Source organism: Terrapene carolina, unplaced genomic scaffold (assembly GCF_002925995.2).
Source record: "Terrapene carolina triunguis isolate 2854851 unplaced genomic scaffold, T_m_triunguis-2.0 Scaffold93, whole genome shotgun sequence".
NCBI lineage: Eukaryota > Metazoa > Chordata > Testudines > Emydidae > Terrapene > Terrapene triunguis.
Genome location: NW_020664444.1, coordinates 19,861,226 through 19,876,920, shown reverse-complemented (window position 1 = coordinate 19,876,920; position 15,695 = coordinate 19,861,226). Strand labels below are relative to the sequence as shown.

Below are 15,695 nucleotides of genomic sequence, written 5' to 3'. Positions count from 1 at the left end.
AGCCTCAGTTAACTGTTATGATCCTTTAAAGTAGGGGTTTCAAACTCAATTTACCTTAGGGCCAGTGCCAGTCCTCAAATCCTCCCAGCGGGCCAATGTCACTCATGTCGCCCAGAACCCTCCCCCCCAAAACTCCACCCCCCACCTGCCTACGGCTCTGGAAGGGAGTTGGGGGGGGGGAGGTCTGGGGTGCAGGCTCTGGGAGGGAATTTGGGTGCAGAAGAGGTGATAGGTTGGGCTCTGGGAGGGAGTTTGGGGTGCAGGCTCTGGGAGGGAGTTTGGGGGCTGGGGGTAGGGAGGGGTGCAGGCTCTGGGAGGGAGTTTGGGGGCTGGGGGGGACAGGGTGCAGGCTCAGGGTGGGAGTTTGGGGGCAGGAGGAGATGTGTGGGAAGGGGGTGCAGGCTATGGGAGGGAGTCAGGGGGTGCAGCGCTTATCTGGGGCTCCAAGGCAGGGCGGGCTGGGGGGCCTCCATGCCCTGCTGCCCCCAGGCACCACCCCCACAGCTTTCCATTGGCCACAGGGGTGCTCGGGGCGGGGACAGTGCGCAGAGGCACAGCCCCGACCTGCCCCGCCCCTGGGCCGCAGGAAGGGGCCGGCAGCCACTGAAGCGAGCAGGCAGATGCTGCTCAGCTGCGCTGCGCTGCTGGGGCCCGGGGGCGGCAGGCAGGACCAAGGGAGAGACCCAGCCCCAAACCTGCTGGAGCCCCACGGGCCACATTGGGGAGGCTCGTGGGCTGCAGATGGCCTGTGGGCCAGGAGTTTGAGACCCCTTCTTTAAAGTTCTAATGATACCCCTTGATAAGTCTTAAAAAAACACTACTGAAAGCCAATTTTACCTATATTAAATTTTTCTTCTTTTAAAAAAGGATACTAGGGATATTTGCATAACAGTATCTTTGTTGTTTTTAGTATATCAGCCCCTGATTATCTCACTTGAAGTCCTAATTCTCCATTCATAGCATCACAGTTGGCTGATGTGGAGAAGAGTGTGATGAGAGGTGGATTAAGACTTTAAGCGAGGAGTCAACAACAGGAATGAATAGCTGATCTTGAAAACAATATGCATACAAGATATGCATGCATAATTACTACTCCCTTCTAATGGAGTCTCACAACTGTATCTGAGGACATAAAGAGGTCCAGAATATTTTTCAAAGATTTTTAGGAGGCATCAGTTAGTTCTGAGGTATTATTGTCTATAGTAGCACCCTAATATTATTTACATTGTCTTCAGCTCAATTATCTATGCTATTATGAACTGCCTTGATAGTTTGAAAGGCTAATTGCCTTATATGAATGAATGCAGCCAGTTTTTCTGTGTATGCATAGGAAATAGAAGATCAGTTTCAAAGCAACAATATACGCTGCCTATTCTTCATCCAGGAAAGGTCTTGCTGTGGCAATTGTTATCAAGAGGCTTATCAGCTTGTCAGAAGACTCTAAAGAAAAAGCCCCGGGCCTGATCCTTTTTATCTCAGGTCTGCTTAAATTTTGACAGGCAAGGTCTAAATCACAAGACTGAGGTCTCCAGGTTTACCCTGGAATTCTAATGGAAGAATTTGAACAAACTCTACACCTGGACTAACTATTGGACTATAACTTTTTTAATTGATTCCATAAAGACTTTTTACAAATCACCAGCCTCACAGTCTTTGCTATGAAACTGACCTCAGGACTTTTCACATATCTGTATGTATATTGATCTCTTAAACACTGCAACTCTCTTCCTTCTTTTTCCTTTTGTCATTAAAACCTTTAGTTTTAGTTACTAAAGGATTAGGATCTGCATGATTATTGGGTAAGATCTAAAACTCATGATGACCAGGGGATCAGTGTCCGGTCCTTTGGGACTGGAGGACCTAAAATATGGTAAACCTGGTTTTCAGTAACCATTCACTATATTACACTTGGCTATCTAGATAGAGGTCAAGAGCTGGAATACTTAAAGGGGACTGTATTTGGCTTCTTGGTAACCAATGTGGTATTACAGAAGTTGTTTTGTTACAGGCGTGGTGAATCTAATAAAGAATAAACCACCAGTCTGGGGGATTGTCTGCCCTATTCCTTGCAGTCTGTCCTGAATATAGCATCCTCAGTGTGGCCCATTCAGGTACCCAGTCACAAGGGGGTACCAATTAAGAGGGATCTACTGCATTCCATTTCACAATTTACACACAGCTAAAGTTATTGTGATGCCCAGTCCTAAAGCTGGGTGGCTGAACTGCTTCCATGCAAATTCAAATAGCAGTAAATTTGCAGCACAATATATATTACTGGGGGTTTTTTACATTAAATATGTCACACTGAGGGGAGGAAAAGTTATATTTAGACTATTATGTAAAAAAAAAAGGAAGTCCATGCAGAAGTCTAAAAATGACAATGAAAATATGAGTTTAAAGAAGCAAAAACTAAGAAACGCATGAAGAGACTCCTTCCATTTAAAAGTAATCAGTTTCAAAAAATAAGCTAAAATTAGTTTCAGGTACTGCACCTGCCTCTGAGTCACCTCACATTTTTGGTGGTTTTACAGACACACTTTTCTATTTTTAAAATGTTTTTCCTGTCTGCATTGTATGAGAAAGATCCAAACACACACGAGTAGAAACTGACTGATTATGCAAGTGGAAAAAAAAAAGTTTTCATCTAATCCTTCTAAGTTACAGTGATCTTAAGAACTATTTGTAGAAGAAGCATGATTTTTAAACTGATTGTGTCCCTTTAATTCATCCTAATACACCCAATCACTACATATGCAGCAAATAAGATTAAATTCAGATACGAACAAAGATCAGCTTTTAAAAATTGTATTTGAATTTAGTACTCAATGGTGCTGCCTTGAATTAGCCATACTACAGAAAGCTTTAGTACCTAGCTCTGTCAATACACCTAATTCCTGTCAGACCATACTGATACTATTTGAGTCCTCGTCCTCTCTTTTGCAAAGACAATTACAGTGAAGGCTGTAGTGCACAAATGGAGCTTAAAATGAGACTCTTCAGGTTCCTGTTTTCTTGTAACCCAAGTCAGGATTTGAGTCAGTTTCAGAAAGTTAAAGGCAGATACATTTCTTCATTGCACTACCCAAGCAGATAAAATCATCTTGAATAAGTGACAAGTTAAAGACTTTGTTGGCATTAAGGCTAAGTTTACATTAGAAGCATAGTAAATCTGTTGTATCATTTCACCTACAGTGTCTTGTAATGGTAAAAAAAACATTAGGCTTGCCAAGCCAGACAACTGACCACCTATTATTTGACAAGGGTCAAATACTGTCAGATATTCCACCAAGAATGCCCTGATGTAGATGACAATCAAAAAGGTAGGCTGCATCATGGTGCCATCTGTTAGCAAGCCTACTTAAATGTACTGATCACTCACTTTAACATTGTGACGGGTTGGATCACAGAAACCCCCTTGGGAGCTGCCACCCGATGTGCCAAGACTACCCCTGCTTCTGTTTTCCCTGCCAGCTCAGGACTCCAGCACCCTGTCTTGCTGAGTCAGACACTCTTGTCTGACTCCAACACAGACCAAGGGTCTGAATCACTTGTCCCAAAGCTACAAGTTTACCCAAAAACGGCTCACAGGAGTGTGCTTGTCTTTAGCACTCAGATGCCCAACTCCCAATGGGGTCTAAACCCAGATAAATCCGTTTTACCCTGCATAAAGCTTATGCAGGGCAAACTCATAAATTGTTCGCCCTCTATAACACAGATAGAGAGATATGCACAGTTGTTTGCTCCCCCAGGTATTAATACATACTCTGAGTAAATTACTAAATAAAAAGTGATTTTATTAAATACAGACAGTAGGATTTAAGTAGTTCAAAGTAGTAACAGACAGAACAAAGTAAGTCACAAGCAAAATAAAATAAAATGCGCAAATCTATGCCTAATCAAACTAAATACAGATAATCTCACCCTCAAAGATGCTTCAGTAAGTTTTTCTCAGACTGGACACCTTCCAGGCCTGGGCACAATTCTTTCCCCTGGTACAGCTCTTGTTCCAGCTTAGGTGTTAGCTAGGGGTTTCTCCATGATGGCTCTTCCCCCTCTCTCTTCTGTTCCACCCCTTTATATATCTTTTGCATAAGGCGGGAACCCTTTGTCTCTCTGGGTTTCCACCCCCCCTCACTGGAAAAGCACCAGGTTAAAGATGGAGTCCAGTTCAGGTGACATGATCACATGTCACTGCAAGACTTCATTACTCACTTGCCAGCACACACATATACAGGAAGACTCACAGGTAAACACAGTCATCTGCAGACAATGGTCCTTGTTAATGGGAGTCATCAAGATTCCAAACCATCATTAATGGCCCACACTTTACATAATTACAATAGGCCCTCAGAGTTATGTTTTATATTTCTAGTTTTAGCTACAAGAGTGGTACATTTCTACAAATAGGATGATCACACTCAGTAGATTATGAGCTTTGTAATGATACCTTACAAGAGACCTTTTGCACGAAGCATATCCCAGTACATTATATTAACTTATTACCGTATTTTCTCTAAAACTATCCCAGTTACATTATATTGACTTATTATCAAGTTTTTATAAAACCATATAGACTGCACAACGTCACAAACATATGCTAATGGCAACTGTTTGGAAAAAGGTGAACAAATTGAAAGCTGAGCATCTTGACCGATTGGAATCTCCAGAACAAACAATATATGTATATATCTGTATCTTTATTTGTATACCTGGCCATCACTGTACATGGCAGTTTACAAAACACATTAAACAAGTTAAAAGATATGATCCCTGCCTCAAAGAGCTTAAATCTAAACTGACTAGACAAATTTACAGAAATTAACTCAGAAAAGAGTGGGGGAGAAAGAGGAGCATTTAGTCATTAAGTCTCCTCCCCTAACACACAGAAAACATGCACAAGCCATTAAGATGATTGAAGAATTGGCCTATCAAGCATAAGTGCCTTTAAAAAGGACTCTCAGAGTTGCTATGTGTTTTATTTCTATTTAATTTTATTTTACTTTTTCATTGTAACTGGTTCAGTCTTGAATAATGTTCATGTTTAAATGCTAACCCATTGCTAAAAAAGGGTAATAAGAGTAATTATTTCTTTCATTTTTTAAAGATTCATTTCATTGTGTTTCATATTCTTCTGAATTGAAACTTGTTTTTTGTAATTAGGCATAAATATCTAAGGCTAAGCCTATTAGAGACCATAACATCTTACACTTTTGTGTTACTATTCTAATAAATTAGTGCTTTAAAATATTTGACCTGTTATTTTTGGACCGCTCAAATGCCAACCCTAAATATATATACAGTATATATATACACAGCAGACCCTTGCTAGAACGCGCATCTTTATAGTGCAAATTCGGTTATAGCGCGGGACCGCGCATGGATCCCAAATGTAATTACTGTACCTTCATTGGAATCCATGATTATGCGGTCCCCGCGTTAATGCGGGACCGCACATGGATCCAAAACCCCGCGTTCTAGCGGGGGTCCGGTGTATATAATTTATTTTTAGGGTTGGCATTTGAGCAGTCCAAATATATAAAAATATATATACACACACACACCAGAACCTTGTTTAGCCAAAGCCCCCTTTGTCAAACCACCTCCACATCTAAAATTAGGCTATGTCCCCTGATATGAATCACTTACATTGAAGAGCCTCCAATTCATATGAATAAATCTCTCTCATTCTGTTAATAAAACTGGGTTCTGTCACACAATAACCTAAGAAATTCCACAGTGTGCAGACTCCAATATGCAAAGTTTGGTAATTACAGTCAGCAAATGTAGTGAGTTGGTTATTTGTGTGATGGTCCCTAACAGTTTTAGCTATTCAATACTGTACATGGAAAGTCCAAAATGCTATAATAGCCCCACAACTGAATACAGTTCGTGTCTATATTAATTGGGGTTGTCATCTCACCCACAAAAAAATATTCTAGCATGTAAGAGTAGATCATGACTATTGATGAAGTAGATATAATTGTACAGGAAATATCTATCAGGCAGTATTTCATACATGACTACAGTTCCACATTCTGTTAAAAGGACATTATCAAAAAAGTCACACCATAAAATACTCAATCTATGTTACTAAGGCAACAGATTAATAAAACTAATAAACTTACCAGTCTAATTAAATTTTTAACTTTTGTACCATATTTGCATTTCAATTTGAAAAAACAGTGGTCAGAGGCAATTCCTGGTTCTCGCACACTAACATTTATACTTTTAGAGTTCATAATATCATAGAAAAATGATTGACAAAGTTTTAACTGACTTGTTTAATGCATGCAAATTGTCCTATTCATCTTTAGTTTTAAGACTAAGATTTTAGACTAAATATAAAGAACAGTGCAAAATCTTGATCTTAAAACAAAAAAGATGGATAGAAAAATTCCCATGCATTAAACAAATCAGTTAAAACTTTGTCCTTAATCATTTTTCTATTATATTATAAACTCTAAAATTATAATGCCAGTGTCTGACAATAAATGATTGTGTCCCAGCCTCAAAAAGAGACATACTCCTCTACCCTGATATAACGCGACCCAATATAACACGGGTTCGCATACAACATGGTAAAGCTCTGACACGCTGCTCTGAGCAGCATGTTAAGGGTGCCGGGCTGGGCCGGGACCGAGGGGTTGGATAAGCGGCAGAGGGTCTCGGGGGCGGTCAGGGCTTCCCCCCCCCTCCAGGGTCTAGGAAGCAGGAGCTGTGGGGGGTCAATTTGGGGGGCCCCGCAGTCCCAGAGTGGCCCGGGGGATTAGCGGGGGACCGAGAGCAGCCTGCTCTGCTTCCCTCGCCCCGGCCCCAGCTGTGTCGCTTGGGGGACAGGGCTTGGGGGGAAGGGATCCCCCCCGCACTCACCGGCAGCGGCGGAAGCAGAGCAGCCCTGCCCCAGCCCACTCCACTCCGCCAGCTGCCAGCCGCGGCACTCCGCTTCCCGCAGCAGGTGAGTGCAGGACCTTTCCCAAACCGCCCCCCCCGCCCCCTCCCAGCGACACGGCTGGGGCCGGGGCAAGGGAAGCAGAGCGGGCTGGGGCCGCATCGCTCTGCTTCCCGCTGCCGGTGAGTGCGGAGGGCGTCCTTTCCCCAACCTCCCCGCACTCACCAGCGGCAGGAAGCGGAGCGCCGCGGCTGGGAGGTGGCGGAGCGGAGCGGGCTGGGGCCACGTTGCTCCGCTTCCCGTGAGTGCCTGTCAGTGGGCAGGGGGCGTGGATAGGGGTCAGAGCGGTCAGGGGACAGGGGGATTGGGTAGGGGGTGGGGTCCTAGGGGTGATTAGGGACAGGGGTCTCTGGAGGGGGCGGTCATGGAACAAGGAACGGGGGGGGGGCCAACACAAGTTCGATATAACGCGGTGAGATTTTTTGTTTCCCGAGGACTGCATTATATCGGGGTAGAGGTGTAGTTGAAATAGATTACATTAAGTTTGCCTAATTCTCTACCTAAAGACAAGTGTGAATATGATGCATACTTTCTCTTTCCTGCTGCTCTGTTCCGTGACGCCCAAATTTATGTTCCCATAAACCCTACTTTTTTCAGAAGAAAGAGTTATATTAATATATGTTTCACTTTATTGTTTAATTAAACTCATAGATCTTGGCAAGATTTACAAGTTCATAAAGGTAGGTCAAACGTTTGGCCAACCATCCTTAATAACGCTGCTTTATGCATAATCCTGTCCTGGATAACTGAAAAACATTTCAATTTAGAGAGAATTCTACCCGCATCATACATGTCTCTCTATTGGTAAAAAACAGATGAAGGCTTTAAAAACAAAGATTTGGTAATTCATAAAAATAGTGACAAGAAATATAGTATATAAACAAACTATAGACAAAACTGCTGCTAATAAAACAGCTTTCAGAGTTTTTCGTAGAGAAGTCAACTGTTATTTTTAACTGTAAAAGGAAATTCCATTGCTCAAGTGTGCAAAGACTTACCACCCAACAACAACTTAAGCCCTGATCCTACATCCAGGTTGAGCTAACTGCAGGACTGGAGCAGCACCTAAAAAGCAGATGCAGGTCCCTACAGGTTAAGAGGGTAGTTTTGAAGTATATATGTATATAGTGGCAAAACTTGAAATGAAGCCGAACATCTGAGAAAAGATTTTTTGTGTTTTGAACGTTTGAATGTTACCTGCATTTCACAAAATACTAATAACTTTCCCTGCAGGTCTATGATCTTTTTCATCTCCTTTCAAGTCAAAATTAGAAAGGTTATTTATCAAAATAAATACAAATGCCAGATAAACTGAGAGAAAATGTTACTAAGATGCTTTCACTTTCATCTGTTGTATAGTTTCTATTTCATAGCCAATGTAATTCATGAATCCACATGGGGTTTAGCTGCCTCAGTTAATACTTTAAATGTTAAAATTGCATCTTTCATCAATAGGGGTTAAACATTTTGGCAGTAGAGTTAGAACAGAACCCAGGACCTAATTCCCAATTCACTGCTGCAGAAAAAAGGACAGTCTCAGGGTCAGGGATGATTTCCCTCAGCATGCTATTTGTGTTTTATGAGCAACTCTGACAGGCCTTATTTCAAGTCAATTTTTATAACTAAATTATCTCTCTATTTGAATGAAGAATGTGTCAATCTGCATTTTGAAATAATATTTAAAATATCACTCACGTAAGAATCCCCTTTGAAGATAACTATTGTTAACCGTTACTACCGTCCTGGTACTTCAACTTGTGTGACCAATACTCACCCTTTCCTCCACCTCAGAGATTAACCTCCATGCTGATTCTCCCCTAATCCCTGCAAGGATAGAATTGCCCTAGATCCAATATTTATGAGATAAATGGCCAGTTCAAGAAAAACTGAGGCCTGTGGAAAACTGTACAATTCTTCCTCTCTCATTACAATCTTAAGATTCAGTGAACACCATCTTGCCTCACTTGACCTTAAATACCCTGCAGTTTAATTTAGGGTAGAAGGAAAAACACGTGTCCAGAACTGGTGTGTGTATTTCAAGAGTTACAGATGGAGGTTTCCTATTGTCACTTAAAAAAAAAAATCACATCAGCAAACACGTTTCTTTGCTCAGGTTACTAACCACACCTCAGTGTATTAAGTCAAGTAAGAATATTACGTTATTTATGCTCTGTTTACTTTCTGCACTTCGCTCAGTTTAGGCAACTTGATGCCAAGCAGTTGGCCTTACAGGTGTTTACAGTCCGTGTGGCTCTCAGGGGCTCGGCGCTGCAGGGTCTGGGATTTCACAGGTTGCTAGAGGGCTGAGCTTCACACAATAAAAATGAAGGGGGAGGAGGGGAGATGCGCCTCACTCAGGGCTCCGAAGTAGGAGGGGCCACCTCCCTAGTGCCCAGGGGCTAGGATACCCCCCCCAGCACGTCAGCCTGCCCCCAGCGGGAGCCGACAGCCTAAACCGGCCCTTAGTACCGGCTGGCACGGGGCGCGCCATGACCCCCGGCAGGCAGGCAGGCAGCACCGCGGCACCACAGAGTGTGGAGACAGGGGGAGGCTGTGACGCAGGCTGAGCCCCCATCCCCGGCTCGGGCGGGCACTCACCGCTCATGATGCCCTGAGTCCGGTCCCTCCCCGGTACTGCAGCTAGCCCCCCTGCTCCCGCTGAGACAGCGCCACAGAGGGAAGCGGGGCCGGGGACACACAGAGCGGACACCCCGCCCCGGAACTGAAGCCCCACCGCCCCGGAAGGTAAATACAGGAGCCTGAGGGCGCGCGAGCGAGACAGCTCCGACATTCCCTCCCTCCTCGCCGCGTGCGCTTCCCCAACCGCCTAGCAGGAGCGCTGAGAGCTGCCCGGCCTGGGGAAGGGCGCTCTCGCGCCGGGGTCCTGTGATCGCCCCGGGTGGGCGGGTCTCTGGCTAGCTCGAGCGCAGGCTCTTCTCTGCCCCGCTCACTGCGGGAAGGGCCCCATTCAGCCTCTGGCCGTTCCCAGGCCCCACGCCCAGAGCCGTTGGGGGCGGTGGAGGGCCTGGGCTGCTTGGAAGGATGCACAGCAGAGCAGCGGCTGGTTGGAAGCAAAGTAATAACCACTTCAGTGGGAGATTTAGGTCCAGTTTTCTCTGCTAACTAATTACCTGGGTTAAAGAATCAGAGGCAGTCAAGGAAAAGGAACGCTGGTGCTGTCAGAAAGCAAAAGGCCAGGTCAAGATTGTGGCACTAGCAACTTCAACTTGGGGAGAACTGGGGTATCCATGCAAACTTTGCATCACGGGTTGTTGGTTTTTTTGGTAAGGTGAACCAAAAACAAAACAGATTATCAATTGTGAACCTTTTTTCCACTCCTGAACATAGAAGTGCTGCAGAGCCTGATCTGTTTTCAGAGTAGCAGCCGTGTTAGTCTGTATCCGCAAAAAGAACGGGAGTACTTGTGGCACCTTAGAGACTAACAAATTTATTAGAGCATAAGCTTTCGTGGGCTACAGCCCACTTCTTCGGAACTTCATTTCTTGGGACCAGCCCCTTCTGATGGAACTAAAGTAGAAACCTACATTCACAGTTCAGGCCTATCTAGCAGCAGCATGAAGCAGCACTTGAACTCCAAGCCATTCTACTCTTTTAGAAACATAATCATCCAAATGTGAACATCCACAATAGATGTAGTCCTGTGGTAATTTGGAAGTTTCTGCAGTATTTCTTTTCTAATGTGCTTCATAAAGCAACTTCCCCTTCACTGATTCTTTGCATGTACAGATAATTATTTCAGAGCAAAGCTGTATCTTCATAATACTAATTTGAAATTATAAATACCATATATAAATAAAAGATGGGTTAAACTAGTGAAAAATAAAATATTCTAAACTTTTAAATACAGGTGTCAGGTATCATTTAACCAAAAATAATCCCAAATTGTTGATGTTTCAAAATACACAGCACCAAGAATAACTACAAAAGTAATTGGAAAAACTAGGTAGCAAAGCAAATAAGGATAAAATCTACTTTCTTTGATTAAGGGCTATATCCACACATAGATCCAAGGACTTGTACAGGTCCCAAGCACAAATGAAGATTAATGCAATTGTTATAACAGAAACAGTTACAGTACATCTTATTTAGATTCTCATGATGTATGGCTAGGCCAAAATTTTCAGACTTGTGTGGCCAGAGTTACGCATCTAAATCCAAAATTAGACGCCTAAATATGTGGCCTGTGTGTCAGAAGTGCAGAGTGTGATGTTCAGCAAGTTTCTTGATCTTTTTCCTTTCAGTTCCTCAATTTCCCCACCTTTAAGATGTGGGTTATTCTTGTCTTAATTCACTCATGATTGTTTGTTCACTCAGATCCTTGGATGAACAGTGCTCTAGTAGTACAAAGGTGATTATTGCTGAGCACAAACAGCCTTCATTGACTTCAATGGGAACTGCAAGTGCTCAGCAGCTATGAAAACACTTATTTAGGTGCCTAAGTATACCTAATTTTAGGTTGATTTTTTAGCATGTAGCTAGTTGATACTACTAGTAAATCCCTGCTAAGTACAAATAGATCATTATGGAGCCCACGCTAAAATAGGGAGATTTTACATTTTTTGAAAATGTTTGATTCATAAAAGAAAGCCTTCCTCTACTATCAGAAATCAGATTGGCAATTAGAGGCTATGCAATACCATCTCCTCTTCCAGTATAGCTCACAGCTGCTATCTTAACTGGGTATAACTGCATATTCCATAAATGTATCCAGTATTAGAGCACTTCCTTTGCAAGCATTCCCATTTTCATTGGGCCCCAAAGTCTCAGAACCTGGATCTCTGAAGTGGTACAAAAGTGATGCTACATACCTTTTTTTTTTTACCTCTCAGTACTACAAAAACATTTTGTACAAGATTTATTTGTGTGACATAGTCATTAAATATATATTTGAGCTTGCTTATTGATGGCATTTATGCACATCCAACCTTTTGACTAGTAAATATAGTCTTTAATGATAGTGCAGAAAAGTTTTCCCCACATACGGGTTCTTATAGCTTATAAGTTCCAGTAAATAGCTCCCAAGAGAGACTAAAATTAGAAATAATATAATACCAATTAAAGTTAAATGCAAGAGCTATAAAGAAACCACATGTACTATCCTTCTCTACTGACAGCAAATAATAAAATTTATGAGTATACTTATACTGGATGAGCTGATTGATTATTATGTAGTAAAAAATGCTTCCATTTCCCTATCACAGAGTCATCATAGCACCTGGAATATAGCTGCAATATTCAGAAGTCTTTGTGGTGACCAGAACAGTAGCTCCTTCCTCTGTCGCTGGTAATGGGAATGAAGTATCAAAGCCAGTTTGGAGTTTCACCAAGCCACAGTCCCCGCAAGTGCATTCCTCCACTGAATACATCAGTGATGCTTCACTTTGGAGGGAATCTCCAATTATATCTGTATTCACACTGGTCTCAATATCAGCCTTGAGTATAACATTCAGCTCCACTGCAGACTCTATGAAGATATGAAAAGATATTTTAGTTCACATGTCATGCTATCTCAGTAGTAAAGTCAAGTCATAGAATCTACTGAACGTGTCCCCCGCTCCCGAATTTAGGATGGGCATGTATGGAATCTATTATATATATACTATCATATACATAAATAAAATTAACAGAAGCATGTTTTGCTGTAAATATCTATGGATATGAAAAGGTCAAAAATTAATTTAATTCTTTCTGCCGCAGGGAAAATATACTTTATATATGGCTTTGAGAAGCTACAGAGTTGAATCAAGTCAATTTACACTTTACAAGCTGCAAGGCTAATCTTCCATTTTTATTCTCCCTCCAGGTAAAATTCCTTTTGACTTCAATGGCAGGAAGGACTGGGCCTTGATAAAGAAATTCTGTTAAGCGTTTATAGCAATTTTCCAATGCAAAATAGGATAAGCAAGTTAAAAATATATATTGAAATAAAAAAGCAAATGTGATTCTGTAGCCAAGACCAGCGGGCTCCTGACTACTATTGGCTATAATATGATATCCTTACCCATGTTGGGAAGTACTTTTTGCCACAGTTAGCCCCATTGACTTTAGTTCATCTATTTGTGGAATAATGTACTCTCCAACATGAGTAAAACTATCAGAATCTGGTGATGTAGGCTATATTAAAAATTATAAATTAAAATAAGATAGCAGAAATTCACAACAATCTGAAAATATTTTACGAAGAATTGTATTTATTGACAATCATATTTTGTACCTGTGTTTTTCAGTTCTTCCTTTGATTGTTTTGGGTTCCTCATTTTAAACAAGACCATTAATATGAACACTGTGAATGTTAAAATCACTCCTATTCCCAAACCGATCCAAAGAATTCCATCTGATACTTTTACTTGACCTGTAGTACCTTTTAAAATAAAGGAGACATATTATGTACATTAAAAACAACAAGCAATTAATATATAAATACATGGCCTAATCTATAAGCCTCTCACATCTCTAAGGAATAATTTCTTTTTCTGGTGAGTGACAGCTAGGTAGCTTGAAACATTTACTTTTCCTAACATAGTTCAGTTGATATATAGAATGCTGTGTTTAGGTCTTCAATCTTGTACAGATTTTATACTTGGTCTGGTAAACTTTAGTGACATTTTTCATGGTTTATATTTAGAATCAATGCAAAGTATAAATGTGAAAATGCACAGCACAAACAAATAATGTTACAGAATTGGTACTTACTCTCATTACAATAGCTCTGACATGAAAAAGGTGGCTTACTGGAACATCGAAGGTGACAGGGTATACAAGATTGCAGCAAGCTGTCAAAATACTCATTTTTGAAGCAATGTTGAGCCATCGGGGTCAGTAATTAGTGAACTAGGAAGCCACAGAAATAGTTAAAGAGTAAGGACAAGCTAAGGAGGAAAAATGTTTCCACTTCTCACTTTGTATAAACAGTGGTAAGTGTGGCCAGCAACACCAGCTAAATATCAAGGTTCTTCTTTAAAAGAGTATATTAAATAATAGGGATTTCACCCTGAGGCTTCTCAAGGGACTCTGGCTGCTCATTTGAATAGCAACTGCAGATTCAAGTTTCTAGAAGGACCATCCAGCTGGATGAAAGTAATTTTCAATGTAAATTCTGTCTGAAACAGAAACTGATTATTTATAGAGGACATTTCTCAAGCAGGTGCTAAACACTACACACTAGAAAAAGTCTGAGGATGCCTAAACAAGCATTTTCATTAACAGGTAGTCCCTTTCTTCAGGAGTTTGTTGTATTCTTTCTCTCAAACTGATGGATCCATACCAATTATATCTCATTCTAGACTGCAAACTTCTCCATGAAGCATTGGTTTAATTTTTATTCTTTTCTGTTCCATTGCCACCACCAAACAACGTACTGTATTGTTGATGAATAGAGGAGAAAAAAGAGGACAAAAAGAGGCCGTGTTGTCTAGTGGATAGAGAAGGGGGCAAAGTCAGTACACCTACAGAATGTATGCTTGGTGAGGCAGGTGCTGTACCCCTCCTCCTCTCAGATCCTCCGCTTCCCATTGGCTGGGCTGGGAGGATGGGCGGGCTGATTGTTTCTCAAGTTCCCTTCCCTGCCACCTTTTTAAACAACTCCTCAGCTTTTCAAGCTGCCCTGCCCTTCCTCTCCTTACTTGCAGTTTTCGGATGCTGCAGATCTGACCTATTGCTGTTTTGGGATCAGGATTGAATTTTTCCCATTGGCCCAAAGGTCTGCTGTTTTTTTTGTTTGTTTTTTCACTTTCTTTGCAGTATCATGGAGGCAAAGTAGCATTGAAAGGAATAGGACTTGAAAGTGTAATAATAGGAAGTTTATGATGACTGTTTAGCTCATTGCAACTTGCAGCTAGTCTCCAGCATGGATAAACGCTAAAAGGGCCAACTCCCAGAGGTAAATGAGGCCTAGGACTTCACTGGTTGACTTTGTGTCTATTGGAGAAATGGAAACCTGACATTGTCATGGACCGAGATCCCTCCTTGCTATCCTTGATCCCTCCACCACAGGGGGAGAGTGTGACAAATGTGGACATTTTCTGTAATATTTTTATGAGCTATTTTTGACTCTCTACCTACCACCTTGGCACTGTTACACACGGGGGGGAAAGAATTCATTTTCTTGCTAGGACATGAAAGATCCAGCTAGGTATTTGAGACATCTAGCTGTTGGATTGTCTGGGCAGGAATCATTTGAATGGATGACCCTACATAGACAAATGGAACCCCAATGACTGAAAATTAACATCTAGCTGCAGAGGCAGCTGAAAATGTGAATATAGCTCAGTTGTGTCCAGAGAACTAAGATAAGAAGTGTCAGGTGGCTGTGTTATGAGCTGAACACTCAGAGACATAGGCTCTGGCCTAGAAATAAGATAATGGGAGAGACAGAGAAATGAAGCAAAGATGGTTTCTACAGCAGCTTGGTTCAAGGGAGCCCTGGCTTTAGTATTTCTGAACTCTGTCTTAACCTTTGCTCCTCTATGATAACCTAAGGACTTTCAGATTCTGTAGACCAGGTGATTAACAAATTGTTATCCTGTTTTTAAAAGACTGCCTGGTGTTACCGCAAATACTTACTGAGAGCATTGTGCCCTGAAGGAGCACAAACCTCCTGCAGGAGTCTGGTTTGGCTGGATCTGGTCCAGGGAGTCATGGAGAGAGACAAGGATTGCTGGCGCCTGAAGGCCTTGTTTCAGAGTTGTGGAGCCACAGACGTTCCCTTGTGGAACTGTGTGGACAC

The 15,695-nt window shown here is 41.9% G+C and overlaps 2 protein-coding genes across 2 annotated transcripts in view; both read right to left on the bottom strand.

Annotated features, from left to right (window-relative positions):
* Positions 1–9,628, bottom strand: part of SNX29 (sorting nexin 29) — a 472,333-nt gene extending 462,705 nt beyond the window's left edge. Inside the window, exon 1 of the mRNA XM_026650716.2 lies at positions 9,548–9,628. Within this exon, the coding sequence (XP_026506501.1) occupies positions 9,548–9,554 (7 nt within the window). The 5' untranslated portion in view covers positions 9,555–9,628. The remainder of the gene's footprint in view (positions 1–9,547) is intronic.
* A 2,537-nt stretch (positions 9,629–12,165) lies between these two features.
* TNFRSF17 (TNF receptor superfamily member 17) lies at positions 12,166–13,781 on the bottom strand. The gene is made up of 3 exons (XM_026650777.1): positions 13,664–13,781; positions 13,185–13,322; positions 12,166–12,434 (listed from the first exon to the last, which is right to left on the bottom strand). The coding sequence occupies exons 1-3, from the start codon at positions 13,779–13,781 to the stop codon at positions 12,166–12,168; spliced, it is 525 nt and encodes a 174-aa protein (XP_026506562.1).
* Between the last annotated feature and the right edge of the window lie 1,914 nt (positions 13,782–15,695).